The sequence below is a fragment of the Alternaria arbusti genome, assembly GCF_024043155.1.
Source record: "Alternaria arbusti strain BMP 1465 chromosome Unknown scaffold_1, whole genome shotgun sequence".
In the NCBI taxonomy this organism is placed as follows: Eukaryota; Fungi; Ascomycota; class Dothideomycetes; order Pleosporales; family Pleosporaceae; genus Alternaria; species Alternaria arbusti.
Window position 1 is genome coordinate 3,440,194 of NW_026249941.1, and position 18,038 is coordinate 3,458,231.

Genomic DNA, 18,038 nt, shown 5'->3' on the forward strand with positions numbered 1-18,038 from the left:
ACAAGGTTGGGTGTTGGCATGGCGCTCTGACCTGCTGGGCTGCATATAAAATCATGTCGACGGTGTGATCTCCTGCTTCCTTTCTACATCCACGAGCTCACCTCGCTTTTTCAAAACGCCCTGGCCTCTCCGTCATGTTTCCGCTTTTGTTCCAAAAACGAAAACGTGAACCTCGATGTGTGCCTCTTTCTTCTGGGTTACCATTACCAAAACACATCTGCTACCCGCCCTCATAAAATCCCGGTTCAAATCGCAGCGAGAGATTTCTTATGATTCCAATTCCTCCTCGCGCGTACCGAAAGCAACCCAGTCATGATCCCATGAGAATCGCGCCTGAAACCACACTTCTACATTTTACTTTAAAAACACGCTGTCAACAACCACATGGCTCTGCGTCTTCTTCAAAAATCTACTCCAAACATTTCATGACTGTGCGGTGCGTTTCCAAAAACTACAATGTAGATATCATGTCTTTCTCCGTCGGACTCTGCGGACTTCATCAGAACATCATACGGCACGAGAAGAATGGGAGATGGAAGTATAAAAGTCACCTTTCTCACGCAGGAGTTGCTGTCTTCTTATCTACACAACTCCAATTTTTTTTACCAAAAGTTCGCGAGACCCATGACATGGGTGTGTGTCTCCTTCCGAAAATCGCAACTTCGAGACACATGAGCGTGTCTCTTTTCCGAAACTAACAGCGAGCTGGAATATGTGCGGTGGAGGACGTCAAGACTTTATTCCATGCTTTCGAGGCGATCAAGCTGTATAAATACCTCGCTTTCTGGGCTTTGTCTCCTGTACACCAACCTACTTCGTGGTTTACCAAAAGGAGAGACAGTATTCCGGATGAGTCTGCTGTGCTCTTTCTTCCAAAATCAGTATTCCAACACCCCATGGTTCTTCCGCTCCGGCACTCAAAACAGGTTATTGGCCTTAGAATGCGCGGGCTGCTGCTTCGCTCCGAGGTTAAAAGAAAAGAGTGGGCTATGCTGTGATGTTTTGAGACTGGGTTGAGCAGCTACATGGGCTTGCTCGAAGATGTTGAAGAGAATATGGAAAAGAGCTATGCGATATGAGCATGCTGTGAGCAGGGAAAATAAAAGAACACGATCAGATCGTCATGTGTCTGAGGGTGCGCTCGCGGTGTCTTAGCGAATACACGACTGAGAGTGTATAAAGTCTTCCACTCCGCTTCTTCTCTTTCTCTTCTCTATTACACCCTATCATTTTTTCTCAAAAATTACCCAAGGCTATTACATGTGTCTGTTCTCCGAAGCAGAATCTCTTTGGCGTATGAGCGGCGAGACTACTTTTCTCCAAAACAGCGATGGTGACACGCTGATGTCTTCGTCTCGGCTCCGAGTTACTTCACAAACCCGGCACCAGCAATTGCAATGTATCTCCAAAACTTGGAAGATATACTACATGCTTTCCCGGACACCTCGCCGGGGTAGTCATATAAAAGCCGCCTTCCTCCTGACTTCCTACTTCCATCATTCTACTCTCTACATATCCAAAAGAGTGCCTTCCAAAAACGTTACTTACATGGTTCCATGTGAGCTTGCCCTGCTCTTCTCCAAAATCTATCAGCGAAGCGTATATGACTGTCTCTGCCTCGAGAAACAAGAAAAAGGATTCTTCATAGTCTACATGGTCGTTCTGCTCCGCACTGGTATCACTAAAAGCCGAGTGCAGATACTTCATGTCGCAGAAATTGCTGACTGTTATTTTGGATGAGTGGCGCGCTGCCTGCAAAGCATTCACACAATCACTTGATGGGTTTCCTGAATCGCTGCCTCTGTTCTACTATATAAGCGCCGGGTTGTTCTTTACTTCTTCTCCAACACTTCCTCTACTTTCGACCAAAAGGAATACGCGAACGTCTTTATGACGGCTGCTTCTCCGTTCTCAAAATCCTCCTATAGCATACATATGACTTTGGAGATTCTGGCACCGGAATCCGATATGATGAACGTGATGTTCTGTCCCGTCTTCCGTTGCGACTGACTCAAACCCGTCATCGCTGCAACCATGTTTCCAAACGTCACTGCGATAAACCATCAATTCTACGTTTCCCTCTTCCGAAAAGTGCTACCGAAAAGAACGATGTCTCTTCTTGTCTTTGGAGCTAGCTGCAAAAAGCCTATCTGTTGGAAACAATGTGTTGTACGCGAAATAAAGACGCTCTACGAGGTTTGCATGTGTTTTGACCGTTGCGCCGTTATTAGACAGATGGGTATTTAAGACGTCCACGATCGACTCTCTCTGAATCTTTTGTTACACACTTTCTACCACTACTTCCAAAAAACAAACCCATCTTCACAATATAACTTGCTTTGTCGGAAAGACTCAAATCGCCGCTCGCTTAAAAGCATGTCCGTTCCGGCACTCGGTGCTCTCTCGTCTATAAAGTCCAAGGACTGCGAGCTCTCACTTCCTTCACCTATACGTATCTTCTTCTTACCAAAATACGCCAAGAAGAGTATCATGGGTTTGAAAACTAAAGGTACTCTCTACATGTCCTAGCTCTTCCGAGCTTCTACAATTTTCTAACACGAAACATGTACCTTTCTTGCCAACCCTACCCAAAAAAACAAGTTAAGCACCTTTTCATGTCTTTCCGCTGCACCAGAAAATGGTAGGTTATTTCTATCATGTTGTCGGCCTGTCGGAACTTGCATGGATTACCTGAATGACTGGTTTCTGCTGAGTCGGCGAAGTCGAAATTCTTCAAAACATCAATTCAAGCCCACATGAGCACCGAGGCTTGCTGGCTGCTGTATAAAAGCCAAATCTTGAGGCTGGATGTTTCATTATCCTCACTTACTTTATTATACCAACAAAAACAGCAGATGAGCTCTTCTATGGGTGTGGCGTCGGAAGCAAAATTTTACTTGCACGTAAAATGTCTGCTTCGTTTGCTTGGATCGAAAACTACTCGAAGTTCACCGATGTTGTTGCTTCCTCCAAACCATTGAAAAGAGAAGACGTGATCGAAATGAGAGTACTGTACTGTGCCACGAGGATGTTCAAATCCCCGCTCCTTTCTCCAAAAATTTCGTCGAAACCATTCTATGTCGGAAGCAACTGTATGCCACTGCTTCAGTCGTCAATTTCGCCTTCTAGGCCGGCGATGTAAACTCCGTCACGGTGCGTCATGTGTATGTCTCACGGTCCGACGCTTGTCTGAAGAGTTTGAGGAGTATAAAAGACCACAAAGCGCATGTCAAAATCAGCTATGCAGACCAAGTCTCCTTCATCCTCAAAGTTCTTAAAAACCCGAGAATCAAAGGCTATGTCTGCTTCTTCTCTGAGCACCAAAAAACGGCTATAGTGGCTCTCATGGGGTCAGAAGGACTAGTTAGCTGCGGATAATGTTAGTGTGTCGAGGGCCAGTCTCATAGCTTCTCGAGACAGTCTTTTGATCCTGGGTTTCACCAATACGTGGAAAAAGTCGTGAAAGAACACATATTCGCAACTATCACCCTTTCGAATGTCATTTACCCCGAACGCGACAGGCCCTCTCCCATCTACTCAACAACCCCAACAACCTTAACATCATCCGCCCTCCACGTCCTCATCGGCACCTTCTCCAACTCCCCCCTCAACCTCTCCCGATCCCCCCAAACCTCCTCCCCAACCTCTTCTCTGCTCACCCAAGCCCAATCCCCTTTAAGCACACCAACCCCATACCTCCCATATTCCTCTCCCACCTTAAGCAATCTCGTATCCGAGCCCCAGATCCCCGCTTCGTCCGGGTCAGAAATCAGTGTATAGCTCCTCTCATGCACAGTCTCGCTGTTCTCGAAAACGAGGACTTCAGTCTCGTTGGGCGGGAAAGGATCGGTTTCGCCCTCTACGTCTGCGTCTGGCGGACTGTAGCCTTTCATGGGCCCGCGCTTCTTTCCGGTTTTGAGATCGCGGAGTTCAACGCTGGCTTTGTTGCGGCCGTGGGGTATGGAGCGTAGGACGGCAATGCCTTTTGTGTTTGTGATGTCAGAGCGCGTAGTGTCTAGACGCCAGGCGAGGGTGATGGTGCATGGTGGGTTGCCTGAGACGGATATCTTGTCGGTTGAAGTAAGGATAATCGGTCGAATAGGCGGAGGCTTTGGCACAGTCGCAAGGGCTTTGAAGGTGAAGCTAGGGAGTGGCGGAGACGGTTGCGGTATGTCTTCTGTTTCTGGCTCGGGTAAATTGGATGGGTCATGATGCTCACCAGCGTACCACGTCGTGATGCCATGAGACCGGAGACGGATGGTATACGATTTCCCCGCTACGAAGGACGACGGATCGAAGGAATAGGGCATGGGGTTTGAAACAGTAGTGCCTGGACGAGTCGACCACATGATATACCTGTCAAGCTTTTCGGGGTCTAGTACAAGAAGTCGTTGTTCAATGTCTTGAGTAGCAGTCTTGGAAGACACATAGTCCACACTTTCACCAGTCTCTGCGTCGACGAGTTCGAACAGGCCTTTTGTAAAGGCCGCCTCGGGATCAAAGATGGTGTTTTTCGTGTCGATGGTGATTTTAGAGTGGTAGTCGACATTGCGTACAAGGCTGATGTCGAAAGTATCAGTACAGTCAATGTAGCAGAATGCACTGGTGTAGAGTGCAAAATTTATGGAGGGAGCCATGGAAAGATTTACGGCAACAGGTCTGCGTTGATGGCTTTCTCGGCACAGCAGCGACAAATATAAAGTATGATGTGTCGGTGGTGTTGCCTACCTATGGTGGCCTGACGTCAATGGCGCTAGTCCCTGGTCGGGTGTCAGCTTGTTCCCATTCGTCGCATCGTACATGCATAGTAATAATACTTCGCCTTTCGCCCCCCAATGAAACATCTCGAGGGCACAAGGCATAATCGAGATACTTTTGGGGCGGAGTGACGACACAGCCATCGTAAACTATCACCTCTCCAGGCGCCATACTGGATTCATACCTAGCTAGGTGTGTCCTGGTGAATCCGTGCCGCTTATTTCTGACCAACATCTTGAGTCAAGTATTGAGGCTACATGGTACCTCAAGCTTGGAAGAGGTAAGCCGCCCCAGATGGAGCACGAGACAGATCGATATGACGTTATTCACCTGTTCCTTCGTCTCGATCAATCGTCATGTCTATGTTGCAAGAGAACTTGTCCGAGACACTCGCGATCCTTTCACATATTGGGAAAGCCAACAAGGCCCCAAAGTTTTAATGCAGGGCGGTGTTGTCCCGTGGAGTCGGGCGTAAAGTGTGTTCTATCTACGGTGTCTGCTGTTCATGTATGACATCTTCTCAAGTCGAAATGGCCCCAACAATTGCGTATAAAGCACTGGTAGTCTGCAAGCTGGAATCTTGATCATACAACAGACCAGCTTCTACCAAGCCGAACTACCTTCTACCATTACGAGAATGTACTTCAATCTCAGCACCCTTGCCATAGTGCTTTCAATCAGTTGGCGTACCTCCGCCAAGCCCATCGATGGGTCAGTCACACTTCAATCATGTCTGATGGCCATGCAGAACTGACTAATCACAGGAAGTTTCACGTTGTGAAGCGGGAAGATCCCGTATCCTACCCGTACGGCGATGCACTTCCCAACGAATTCCAGTGGCTGGGTTGGGACCCCGAGGATGCGGATCAAAAGAAAGACGGACAAAAGATACACGAAGCGTTCAAACAATGGGTACGTAATCGGACACACAAAGACCGACCTCGGTTATTTCCAACTTTTATCTATTCCACAATGAGCGTATTGCTAAGATCTCTTTCACTATCTAGGCAGAACTAGCCAAAGCAGGCGTTACAGCAGCCCAAGGAGCACCCGATAACGTACACTTCAAACGCTTCTTTGGCACCCAAGATGCGGACGACACCAAAGCCATCCAAAACACCATGGCAAACATGTACGACAACACGGCAGGCACAGCTACAGAAACCATCAAAGGCATGGTCCTGGAGCGCTCTGACTTCGGTAACCACTGTGTGACAGACGGTTGGTTCGCGTATACAGATGCGGAAACCGGTCATTTCCACATGTGTCCTAAAGCCATTGCCACGAAGCAGAACTCGGAGACCCAATGTACGGATTTTGCGCGAGACTACATCGACAACACGGCTAGGACGCTGTCTTTTGTGATGCTACACGAGTTCACGCACTACGATGATGTGACCGACGACAGGATTGGGCTTATGCAGGATCACGCCATAACTTCGGTCAATTGCTTCAACCTGGACGATGAAGACAAGCTCGAAAATGCCCAGAGCTATGCGTTCAATGCTGCAGTAAGTCTTAGTTACCAACGACATATATGATTTAGACTAAAATAGACTTCTAGGAACAATACTGGTCTGATAAATGTCCGAACAAGGACTTTACGGACCCTGGTGTAACACGCCCGGCTGAACCAACAGAGGCTGTGCCTGCGACTACATCAGAGGCGCCGTTGCCTACAGAGGCTGTGCCTGCCACTACATCAGAGGCGCCGTTACCCACCGCACCACCTTCTTGAGGCTCTCGTAAGAAGGGCGAGATACGTCAGAAATTTGCGTGCAGACGGATAGCGATTCTGCTTGATAGGAAGAAACGGACACTCTTTTTGTATGGCGTGGAGGAGAAGATTTTCGGTCAGTAACAGCACACAATTATAAAGCAACGGAATGTACAATATATCCTCGATTTCTCACACGTCTCACGTAACACATCTCATCTCATCATCACCACTCGATCTATCAACTACGCATACAGAAGCAGACGAAAACGCTCGAAAAACACAAGAACAAACAGGGGTATCTCAAGGCTCAGACGATATGCAACAAGGACGTTAGAACGCGTCGCTCCCACCGACCGCAACGCCTTGTGTCAGTCAGGGTCGTCTTCTCACGAGCCGGTGAAGAGATGCCAGACAACTGTAAAAACAGGTAGCAAACTCCACAGAACGCCTCAAATGCCGCATGCAAAACACGTAAAGAAAACTAGTTCGTAATCAGCCACCTGGCATGTTGAGTGCCATCAAGTGGCAGACCTAAAGGTGGGGGCTGTTAGCGGTGACGCCTTACGAAGGCGATGCAGGGAGCTCAAAGCTCCATCCTCTCAATGATGCCCTCGCTCATCGTCCGTATCTTACTCACGGCCCTCTCTCGGTCTACCAGTGACTCAACGTCGCTGTCGTCATCGCTCTCGTAGTACTCGGCGTCCATGCTCATGTCTCTGGCTGGCAGGTACCGCTGTTGTTCTGCATCGACGACATCGCCGGGGTGATCAATGACCATGTTGTCGAGCTCATCACTGTCTCCATATGCCTCAAGCCCCTTCCTAGCACGATCGCCGAGCCAGTATTCCGCGCGCTTCCTACTGCCCGCATTCGCACTGGACTCGTACTTCGATGCTTTGAACTTGGACATTAGTGACATGGCCACGCTGGGTGAATTCGACAGAGCCGATATTCCGCGGAGGTAAAAGTATGCAACTCGCTTGCGCTCCTTGTTGTACAGGAAGAAGTGGTGACTCCAAATCGCACCGTCATCAGCGAATGGGTCATCTGACGGCTCCCATGCATAGTATTCACAGCTCGACATGTCCATCTCCGTATCGAGCAGGTGCCAACTTCGCGGACTCCATATCGGCGACCCAAGTGGTGTGACTGCGCCCGCTGGTAGTCCGGCGGAGTACACCTGTGGGCGCAGATAGTACATTGTAGTGTCGATCTTGTGCATGAAGCTGTGGATGGTCTCGCGACGGAACTCATCAGGGTTCAGCGTGTTCGCGAAGTCGTAATCGATGTGTGTGGCATTGAGCGTCGCGATGAGGTATGCGAAGGTGTGGCGGTTTGCTGCTTCGCTGAAGGATCCGAACGGCGTGTCTCGGGAGATGTCGAGTTGGTCTGCGAACTGAGCTGCCGACTGCTCGGACAGCCCCGCAACCGCTGATAGCAAGTCCTTGTGCCGCTCCTCGAGCGTCCTCTCGATGCGCTTGTACAACTTCTTGTCGCTTCCCGCTGCTTTAATCGTCCAGAGATCGCATCCGCCGATGATTGCTGTGTCTTGCGTATCGAAGTTGAGGGCGAGGTTGACCTCGTGGAGGGCGCACAAATCGAGGTACTACGGTCCCACCGGGTCAGCTATGTCGTCACTCTGGCCTTATCGCATCGAGCACTTACCTTCATTGCGCTTGATGTGCACTCGTTTGGGCTGAGTGCCTATTATGGAATATATCGCGTATGATCCGAAATCTTCGAGATACGGTGTGATTCAGCGCGCCGTGGCTGCTGGGCGTGGGTGTGGCTGTGGTCGGAGGGGGTAGCCTGCGCGAACCGATACAACAAGTAAACACGACTCTAGGCTGGCTGCGGAGAGGAGAGGGTACTGTCGTTCGGCCAGACGATCGTCTAGCAGGCAGTGGACATATGTATGGCTTGGGCGTGGTAGTGGTGTGAGATGTCGGTGTCGCTGTAACGACGTGGTCGCGATTGCGGAGAAGGTCAGCTTGGCGGTGTCGCCGAGCTAACAGCGGCATGTGTGTCGGGTCGTCCTTCCTGATTGGTCGATGCGCAACCTGCCTCTCAACCAACAACAGCTGCCGATAAGAGTGGATGGGTAGGCGACTGGTGTTGAGTGTTGATGTTAGTTGTATGCGGCCATGCCGAGTGTGTCTGGTACGCGGGGCATGTCATCTGATGGTCGAGCACGTGAAGGATAGAAGATGCCTGGAGATGAATCCACGTGAATTCGGCAACGTATCATTTGATGAATGCATGTCAAGGTTCTGGGTGAAGGACCAAACGCTGATCCGAACCAATTGCTGTCACGAAGTGCAGGTGCGCAGTGTCTCAGCGGTGTGGAGACCTGTAGCTAGATGAATAAGGTAAGTGTACCAGCATAGGGAAAAAGAAAAAAGGGAGAGAGAGTTGTCAAGTCTATCAGGGTGAAGTCTCGATATCATGATGTGTGATCACGTTCGAGCCCTTGAACCGCTTGTGTCAAACCTAGCTGTGTCGAGCAAGCCCGCCAGTCCGAGGTGTATGAATTGTAGTAGATAGAGTACAGCTACCGCCATCCGCTCTACAAGGCAGGATGGCAGGTAGTGCGTTCTCCAGATGATCCAACCCCTGCGCCGTGTGATATCGTTTCGCTCTTGACGCCTGCCCTCGGAAAGATGTTTAGCATGAGCCGTGTTGTGACAGTCGACTGTGTGCCGTAGCCCCACCCCAAACTCCAATAACGCCGTACAATGTGTGTGTTCGTATGCGGATGTCGGATCGGGTCTACAAGATGCCGCTCTCTCGAAGTCGGCCTTTGAATTCATCCGCGTTCTGGAAGCCATCAGGCGCGGTCAGTGGGGACTCTTGGGACGGCGATGACGGAGAGCCAGAAGGTGAGGTGCGACAGTGCGTTCCGTACACGTTTTACATAATCTTGGTAACGATATCGTCCTCAGCCTGACGACAGGGCGTGTCAGCCAGCTGGCGCTATGGGTGCGTGCGGCGAAACAGACCCGAAAGTCATCACACCTCACTCACCTCCATATCTTCGAGGCTGTCTTGCTGTCCTATACACCGGAGCACGTTCTTTTTGCTGCTCTCTTGCATCTCACCGGCCAGCAGTAGCTCGTCCAGGATGAAGTAGGCCTTTTGGAAGTTGAAGATGATGTCGAGCTCGCAGACGTTGCCGTAGTACTTGTCCATCTGCTCGACGTAGCGGTGGACGATTTCGAGCGTGATCAGCTCATTGTCGGTCGAGTCGCAGCCGGCGATGAAGAAGAGCGAGGCATATCGGCGATATACGATCTTGGTGTCTGGAGAAAGTGTGAGCTAGCGAAGCTCTTACCCCTGCCGGACCCACTGACCTTTGTATTCTAGGAAGTTGCACATGCGGGTGCGGCGGGCGAGGACGAGCTGCGAGACGTCTTTGACAATCTTGGCCTTGTCTTTGGGGGCGAGCGTGGTGAACCACTTGGCTAGGCGCTGCGAGCTTCAGCAAGGGACTAAGGATTTAGGGTGAGGGACCAACCACTTTGCCCTGCCGGGACAGCAGAATGAGGTACCTGAGCTGTTAGCACTATAATCCGTTTTGGGCAGTATGTGGAAGTGCATCTTACTTGATCGTCATGGTGTCGTGTGAGGAGAAGATGGCAGTCGCTTGTGTCTGGCGCAATGGGGAAAGATGTTAGGTTCGGCGATCGGCGGTCACAGGCCAGCCCCGCGACTTTGAGACGTCAATGCGCCCTCATATCCCCGCTATCACCATCTGGTTTGGACAATAGACACTTGCGCGCAAGCAGTTCTGCTCTTAGCCCAGCCCTACTAATCATTGCCTAAAGCCTTGCGATTCAAATTATCTGCGCTACTGCACATCCGACGCGACTGCTATCCTAAGACGACCCACCCGCTGACAAACGTTCACCCTCCACACGGCAACTCGAATACCCCCGAGGAGTCACCACCACACGATATAGGAGGCTCTTTCGTCAGAACTGTTCTATCTCGCGTGATAGTTGCGCGATACGACTGATCGCCATCATGAAGCTCGTACTATCTACCTCGTATGTCTCTCCATCTCTCCAAATGCCTTACCTAACAACCCAGAAATACCATGTCCGGTGGTCCTTCCGTGATAAGACGACCCTTCTTCGAGAAATCAAACACTGAACTCACCTCCTCCCTGCGCGCAAACTTCGCTGCCCACCAACCCTCTCCAACGCCCTCAAAACCCGACTACACAACATGGACCACCAAGACCGACTCCGCCCTATACGTACCCACGCACACGCCCTCACCCCTTACCGAACCGCGAGAATCCTACGATATCACAGTCAAACTGTTCTACCTTCCCAACATACCGACCGACAGACGCTGCGCACAAACACGAGAAGCGATAGAACTAGTGCTGAAAGAGCTGGGCACATCCTCGATAGACCTCCTCATCGTCAGCTTCCCAGGCGTATCCTTCGACGCCGACGATGAAGATTCCGATCTCGACGACGATGACGAACCGCCCTCGCCCCCCTCCGCAACACAATCCACAACCGAAAACACCACGGGCGACTGCCCCGATGCCGGCGCACCACCAGAAGACATAGAAACCATGGTAACAACATGGCGATCGCTCGAGAAACTGCACGCAGAAGGCCTTGTATCGAAACTGGGCATCGCAGAATTTGGCGTCGCGCGCTTGACCAAGTTCCTCGAACAGACCAAGATAAAACCAAGTGTGAATCAGATCAACGTGAGGGACTGCTGTGTCGTACCCAAGCCGTTGATACTGTACGCAAAGCAGCAGCAAATCGAGCTGCTGACACATAACGATTGCACCAACATCTTGCCGCGCGGCACGCTACGGCAAATACTTGGTTCGGGAGAGAACGGGTCCGGTGTTTTGGCAGGAGAAGGAAATCAAGATGGGCTTAAGGGCGATGTAGAGCCGCAGTGGGTAGTCAAATACACGGCTGTTGTCAAAGATAGGGGTGTGGTGGAAAGTAAAGGGTATTTTGCTGTTGCGGAACTGAGGGATTCATGAGCACACGAAGACACAGAATCACTCAAATCGAATACAATATTCAGATGACTCTGACCATGACAATTTTAATATACATGTATCAGGCGTCCACAGACTACTCCATGCTCGCCTATAAGTTACCACCGAATAGCTGCTTTTTCTATCATGGAAACGGCGCAAGCGCTCCGCATACCTTGCAGTTCAGCAATTCTCCGCGACGTCCCAAGTTCGAGCATACCAGTGGCTTACCACACTTCTTACATTTCGTCAAGTCGACGCCACCGTTGTCGGCCTTGGGGTATGTCGTTGGTGGCTGTGCCGGTGCGCCCGACCCGGTCATGCCCCTCTTTTTGTTGAAGTCGTTCATTGTAGATTTGATGGGTGTTCGGTAGGTGTGGTAGATGTTTGCTTGTATGTGTGTTTGTATCTTTGATAGTCGGCGTTTGGTTGAGTTGTCTTCGTGTATGCTGATTTGGGTGGGTGGAGGAAGGGTTTGGAGGGTATTTGCTAAATAGAATATGACCATTCACCATGTAAACCCATACTGTGCACTTCACTGCTGGTACTCTACTACATTGTAGAATGTCAGCATGGATCTTCTAGAAGACTCTTGATTATTCGTCTTCAACTTATGGACGCTGCTCGTTCATGGAATCAAAGTAGCGCAAGGCTTCACCACATCATGGGCTTCTTCAACAGACTGAAATCGTTACGTACGCGACTGGTGAGTACCTTGACAGTGAAGTGAGTATGCAGCTATTCGCTGGACTTTCAGCTTCACGAAGCCTCCACTGTGAATACATGAGTCCATCACGAAACCCACATACATAAGCTTTTCGGTAGCCCGTCATGCCGGCCCCCATATCTCCAATCTTCCCCAACCAATATACCGTATACGTAGCACATCTTAACCTTCAATGTCCACCCAAACCAACCCTCCAAGCAAACAGTCCGCCAACACGGCACCAAACACCTCATACGAACACGAGCAGATCTCGGAATCCGAAACCGACCTTCTTATCCCTTATGTCTCCGACGACGACGACGAAGATGAAGAAGACTCCGACAACGAAGCCGGTTCCTTCGGCCACTGCTGGCACTGCGACGCCCCCCTACCTCTGCCCACCTCGGATGAAAACAACGTCAACTGTCTCGAATGTCAGTTTCCGAACTAATCGCGCGGCGGAAAAACGACTAATCTGGCTAGGTCATAAATGCGGAGGCTGGTTGGGTCCACCTTGAATGGAATGATGGAATGGATGAAGTGGGATGCGGCGTTGAATATTGAGCTTGTGTCACTTTAGAAGAGATGTTATGAAATGTATGCCGCGAGGATGCATTCTAGAACGAAAGTGTATCTATGCTGGTTGTAGATTCGCAATGATCAATGTTTCTCTTTATATTCATGTATCAATGCAAAGGCATTCTACGTATTGCTCCGTGAGCCAAGTCAGCCTAGTAGTGATATCCATTCCTCATGCAGTCTGTGCTATGACAGTGTCTCCATAGTTCTAGTTCAGCTAATTTAGCCTCCAAAAGTTGCTTCTTGAGATCCTTCTGGTTATCCTGGTGAAAGTGTGGAGAGTGCGTTCACTCCCGATACACGCATCCGCGCATGGTTCGTCAACATGTTCTCAAACGATACTAGCATTACGCATTCACTCTCCAGCATCGTCAGCTAACTGTGTTTGACCAACACACAGCGGACGCTCGGACTCTTTTTCGTGGTTCCAGTAGTCTATATCAACGTCTCACTCAGGGGTTCTCCTCAACCCAGCTCGCGCATGCTTGCAAGATCCAATAACTCCACCACCAAGATTAAAAGTCACGTCATGTCCATCCAAAGCCAATCCAAGCCGCTGGAGGTATACTTCTCCGTCTACGGCTCCGCCCATACAAATCCGGTTATACTTAGCATTTCTGGTACAACATGCCCAACCCCTACTCCTACCTCCACCCCTACTTCCACTTCAAGGTACACTCCTCCACCCTCACTCTCAGCCTCAACCTCACCCACACTACTAACACCACCCGCATCAACCAGCGGCGCCGCAACGCCCTCACCCTGCTCTTCACCATCCTCACCCTCACCCCCCGATATGCACAATCCCAGCATGTACGTCCAAACCGATAAAGGCATATACTACCGAGACGAAGGAGAGAAAGACAGGAACGGGAACGTGATGATTCTGAAAGACCCTTGTGAAGACTACGGGGGGGAAGTAGTCTGGGCGACCAAGGGGCCGTGGTTGTTGATTTGTCGGGATTGTGGGGAGATTCAGTAGGGATGAGCGGGAGGAGGAGAGAGATGAATGGGAAGAGCACGGTGGAAAGGACTTCAGAGGGATGAGGGATGAGGACATGTGTATAAGTAATGGTTGTATAGCGCGAGGAGATGGGTTGTATGTATGTAGTAGGGCATTTCGGTTTATTGACTTCGGCGGCACGAGGGCAATGGATGAGATATTCTCTCTTGAAGGTTGAGACTACCAACTCAAGGTATATGGATAGCGTTTGACTCGTTCTTCTGTCTACCCATATTTTGATAGCTCCCCGGAAGTCTTTCTAATGTCTCGTTGGGATACTGTCATGGATGCACAGTGTACAGTGCGTTAGTCCTTGGACTATGAGCATCACGAGTGGTGCTTCTACATGTTTACTTGAGCGTGTGCGATTTGGATATAAAGGCCGATGATACATGTCAGAAGAGACCATATTTTTTTCTTTGAAATATCAACGAGCGTTAAATCGTGGTGACTACCGAAGAATCTGCTAACAGACATGTCCCCATTTAACCGTTAAGCGAGCGTAGTATCATCTTTCTGCTTGACCAGCGCCATAAATGTTCCCGCACAGGCTTCCCTTGTGGTCGTCATGGTGGCGACGCATTCAATTGACAGGAATTGTTCAGCATTGACGAGCCTGAATACCGTCAATTCCAGCAGCCTCCAAGCGGTTAGGTTTGCAGTATAGCTGGTCGGCATCAATTGGAGTCCTGGCGGACACAGCAGATTCTGTGGAATAGATGTTAGTTTGCTTCAGTACAACTAGGTATTAACAAGGAACACCTACCCTTCACGTTAACCGGAATGGCGACTCCCATAGCGCTCAGGAAGGCAGCAATCGTGAGAACGTAGATTTTCATTTTCAGAGGAGTTGGATTGTGGTTGAGAAAGTCAAGAATGAGCTACGGGCTGTATCGACTACGTTGCTGTAGTGGGAGCTGATGACTTCAAATTGAGGGTGTCTTCTATACGATTTATATACTGTATTCTTCATAGATTATGCGACTATCGGTTGGAGGTAGTCAAGTCAACGGGGCTCACATATGCAGGTGCTAAAGCTGGTCAGCTGCGCTGTAACCCAACCCAGGCGCACGCAAACAGCAAGCTTATCGCAACCTACTTAGGAACGAGATGTTGATATTGAGGGACATGCAGCAGTTGCTTATCAGTACGGGAATGCATGCCCAGAACAGCTAGAAAGCTTATCTAGGCTAAATGCTTATCATGGTGATGGCGTGTTGATGCATTCTTCTGCTCCTGTGGTCTTCTATGTCCAGATTTTGTTGGTGGAAAAATGTGTCGCGAGGTATTTTGCCTGCAGTGAAGTACGAGGATCTAAGCGCCGGTCCTTCGACTCGTAAACACGCCCCACCGCATTGATCACCTCTCACTTTCCGTAGAGGCTACAGTAACACTTACACCTGCCTAACAGGGCTTCGGCCGAGGGTCACACTCCGAGTTCTCGAAATCTTGTTCGCCCGCTCACCTGAGCAAGGCCACAACACCACCTTCACACTATCTAATCGCATTCTTGTATGCTGCGCTCTCCAACACCAAATTCCTCAGTATCCTGATTCATCCCTTTTTCAATACAGCCTTATCTTTTACTGGAGGAGTTGTCTACAGTATGGAGAAGCACATCGTGTACGACCCAGTAGCTCAAAACGACGGCGCGGAGTTGTCCTGCGGCGACTCGGAGAACGAATCTCTAGTGAATGAGAATACACGACGTGGGCTTTTAGCCTCGTACGCGAAACGCAGTGTGGTCATTGCAGCCCTCTTATTCCTCTACACTATTTTCGTAGTGAGCTTGACGCTGAGAGTAGCACACGGAAACCGGCGAGTGGGGCGAAGATTTCTGGATACACCCGTGGACAATAAGTACATTGTGTATGACGCAAGAGTCATGGAGCAATGGGAGGATGAAGGGAGGAGTCTTCCTGTCGAGTACTTCGCTGAGCCTAGTGAGGAGATTGATCGTAACTGGCATGAGATTGTGGAACGTATGTACTCCAGATACTCCTCTTTGTGAACCGAGAATGTTAAGCTCCAGATTATCTAGATCAGAATATTGGTATCCAAGAAGAAGTAATGAAAGCAATGGGCCGTGAGCGGGAAGGAATCAAGCTCCCAGATGGCACATATTATGGCTCAATCATGGTCTTCCACCACTTGCATTGTCTTGTACGTTATCTGGATGTCGTCGATTGAGGCTCCATCACTACTGACGATATATAGAAAAACATTTATCATTCGTTACACCCCGAGTATTACGGACTGAACAACTTGACCGGAAAGGGTAAAGAAGATTGGGTGGATCATACAAGTAAGTCAGTCTCGATGATACTCGATAGTGGAAGCGTGGGACCAACCGGTGGTATGGTGCATCAAATCTTTTGAAACATTACTGACTACGAGACTATGCAGCACATTGCCTTCACATGCTGAAGGAGGCTATCATGTGTCAAGCAGATACGACGGTACTGACCATGATGTGGTCCAATCATAGCGTGCGCCCTATTGGAAACCTCACAGCCCCTCACGAATGTGTAAACTGGGATCGTTTAATGGAATGGGTGGAGCCCAACTCAAGAGACTTGACTGCCGAAGGGTGGCTGGTCCACCCAAAATTTGGTATGAGCATACCAATCTTTGATACGCATTCAGTGGAGAACGATGCAACTAACGTTTGTCGGACATGTTTTAGGTCCAGCAGTGGTCAATGGAGAACTGAGCAAACTCCCGATCAGTTCATGATTGCACTACCGTGCGTTACAAAGGGGTGCAGCTGATATGGCTTGGATATTTATGGCAAGAGTGGTGGCATATCTGCACAAGGTATCAGGTCGAATGGAAATGATGAAAATTGGGTTCGCAGTCTGTTAACTAAGCGTTGTTTGAGTGCGATGGAACTATTTGTGCTAAAGGTGTTTCACTATCGTGCTACTTTTGCAGCTTGAACTCGGATCGTATTACATCACACAAACAATTCTTTGTTCGCAGCGATATTGCGGACATGCTGGAATAGAGAAATGGAAGACCGATACTCGGTATTCACTCGCTATGACCTATGTTGCCTGTCATTCAGCGTTGTACCATAATCCTTCCGTACTAGATCGTCAATTGCATCAGGTCACCGACCCAAGGCTCCTTGTGCGGTCGAGGTAGGCTGAACTCAGCAATTATGTGAAAGCCCTGTTGCTCGTAGTACCTAAGAAAAGAACCTCTAATCAGTACCACATGGTGCGCTCCAGTGACAACAGGGAGGAGAGACTAACCGAATTAACTTCCTCTCGTTTCCTGCCCAGCCATCCAAGTATAGAACTTTCTTCCCCCGGCTACGGCCATAGTTCCGCACCTCGTGAAGAAGTGCAGCTCCAACCCCACGAAATAGATCCTTCGTACGGCTATCGCTAACCATGACTTCAACATACAAACTTTCTTCGAGTTTGAATTGTTCAGCTTGTGGGATTGTCGCTGCAGGAAGATAGGTAGGGAACCACTTTCCGCGGACGAACGCAAAGCCGACAGACACAAAACAGCGCCCATCGTCGGAGACGCGCGAGTGCATATCTTTCAGATCAGGAGCTGCAATTGCCTGCTCTACGAGTTCGGCTTCGACAATAAGAATGCGTAGGGCATCCGTTGTATCCGAGATTTGACTGTGCTTCGATTCTCGGACCTGCCGTTGCGTTTCTTCAACCCAACCTGGTCGTTGTGAAAAGGGAGTTGAGCCCCATTGCGCCAGGCTCCCGATCGATTCCAGATAGGGGAGAGATGCATCAAAAACTGAGATGATAAAGGAGTCGTCACCTTCGAGCCCCGCGTCTCGAATAGAGAACTGGTATAGGGTGGACATTCGTTAAGCCTTACTGATGGGCCCAGCAAATAGATCCGGTAATTGTTCGGGCACGCGTTGTTCTTCGAGCGTTGTTCTTCGAGTAGCTGAACGACGTGAAAAGAGAGGCGCAAAGTTAGGGCAAGATCCCTGAGTCAACCTTAAATGGTGACGATGGGAAGGAAGGGTCGGGTGACCTAGCCATGAATAGAACCAATTAGCTGAATATGCATGAATTCGCCTAAGCATGCTTGCCCACCCCCGCCGCTGGTGGGCAAGCTGTCTGTATGGTCAATCAGGAACCATATCAGCCGGTGGGAAGCTGTACGTCACAAGTAGAAGCGCCTAGCGGCTAACGGCATCAGCGCTTACGCAAAGACAGAGAAGAATGCAGAAAACCGATTACGTTCTCTTGCATGAGATCGCAAGACACGGCGT

At 49.8% G+C, this 18,038-nt stretch overlaps 6 protein-coding genes across 6 annotated transcripts; 4 read left to right on the forward strand and 2 right to left on the reverse strand.

Annotated features, from left to right (window-relative positions):
* Positions 1 to 3,533: 3,533 nt before the first annotated feature.
* Positions 3,534 to 4,844, reverse strand: J4E86_001259 (uncharacterized protein; the record flags this gene model as incomplete). Its single annotated transcript, XM_051441829.1, has 2 exons — positions 3,534 to 4,602; positions 4,729 to 4,844. The coding sequence occupies 2 exons, from the start codon at positions 4,842 to 4,844 to the stop codon at positions 3,534 to 3,536; spliced, it is 1,185 nt and encodes a 394-aa protein (XP_051308000.1).
* Positions 4,845 to 5,487: 643 nt separating this feature from the next.
* On the forward strand, positions 5,488 to 6,496 carry J4E86_001260 (uncharacterized protein; the record flags this gene model as incomplete). The annotated part of the gene is made up of 3 exons (XM_051441830.1): positions 5,488 to 5,670; positions 5,766 to 6,269; positions 6,323 to 6,496. 3 exons carry the CDS (start codon positions 5,488 to 5,490, stop codon positions 6,494 to 6,496), a joined length of 861 nt encoding a protein of 286 aa, XP_051308001.1.
* A 565-nt stretch (positions 6,497 to 7,061) lies between these two features.
* Positions 7,062 to 10,091, reverse strand: J4E86_001261 (uncharacterized protein; the record flags this gene model as incomplete). Its single annotated transcript, XM_051441831.1, has 5 exons — positions 7,062 to 8,084; positions 9,503 to 9,777; positions 9,829 to 9,946; positions 9,993 to 10,026; positions 10,081 to 10,091. The coding sequence occupies 5 exons, from the start codon at positions 10,089 to 10,091 to the stop codon at positions 7,062 to 7,064; spliced, it is 1,461 nt and encodes a 486-aa protein (XP_051308002.1).
* A 410-nt stretch (positions 10,092 to 10,501) lies between these two features.
* J4E86_001262 (uncharacterized protein) lies at positions 10,502 to 11,498 on the forward strand (the record flags this gene model as incomplete). The annotated part of the gene is made up of 2 exons (XM_051441832.1): positions 10,502 to 10,524; positions 10,568 to 11,498. The coding sequence occupies 2 exons, from the start codon at positions 10,502 to 10,504 to the stop codon at positions 11,496 to 11,498; spliced, it is 954 nt and encodes a 317-aa protein (XP_051308003.1).
* An 896-nt stretch (positions 11,499 to 12,394) lies between these two features.
* Positions 12,395 to 12,652, forward strand: J4E86_001263 (uncharacterized protein; the record flags this gene model as incomplete). The annotated part of the gene is made up of 1 exon (XM_051441833.1): positions 12,395 to 12,652. One exon carries the CDS (start codon positions 12,395 to 12,397, stop codon positions 12,650 to 12,652), a length of 258 nt encoding a protein of 85 aa, XP_051308004.1.
* A 3,016-nt stretch (positions 12,653 to 15,668) lies between these two features.
* Positions 15,669 to 15,973, forward strand: J4E86_001264 (uncharacterized protein; the record flags this gene model as incomplete). The annotated part of the gene is made up of 2 exons (XM_051441834.1): positions 15,669 to 15,765; positions 15,825 to 15,973. The coding sequence occupies 2 exons, from the start codon at positions 15,669 to 15,671 to the stop codon at positions 15,971 to 15,973; spliced, it is 246 nt and encodes an 81-aa protein (XP_051308005.1).
* Positions 15,974 to 18,038: the final 2,065 nt, after the last annotated feature.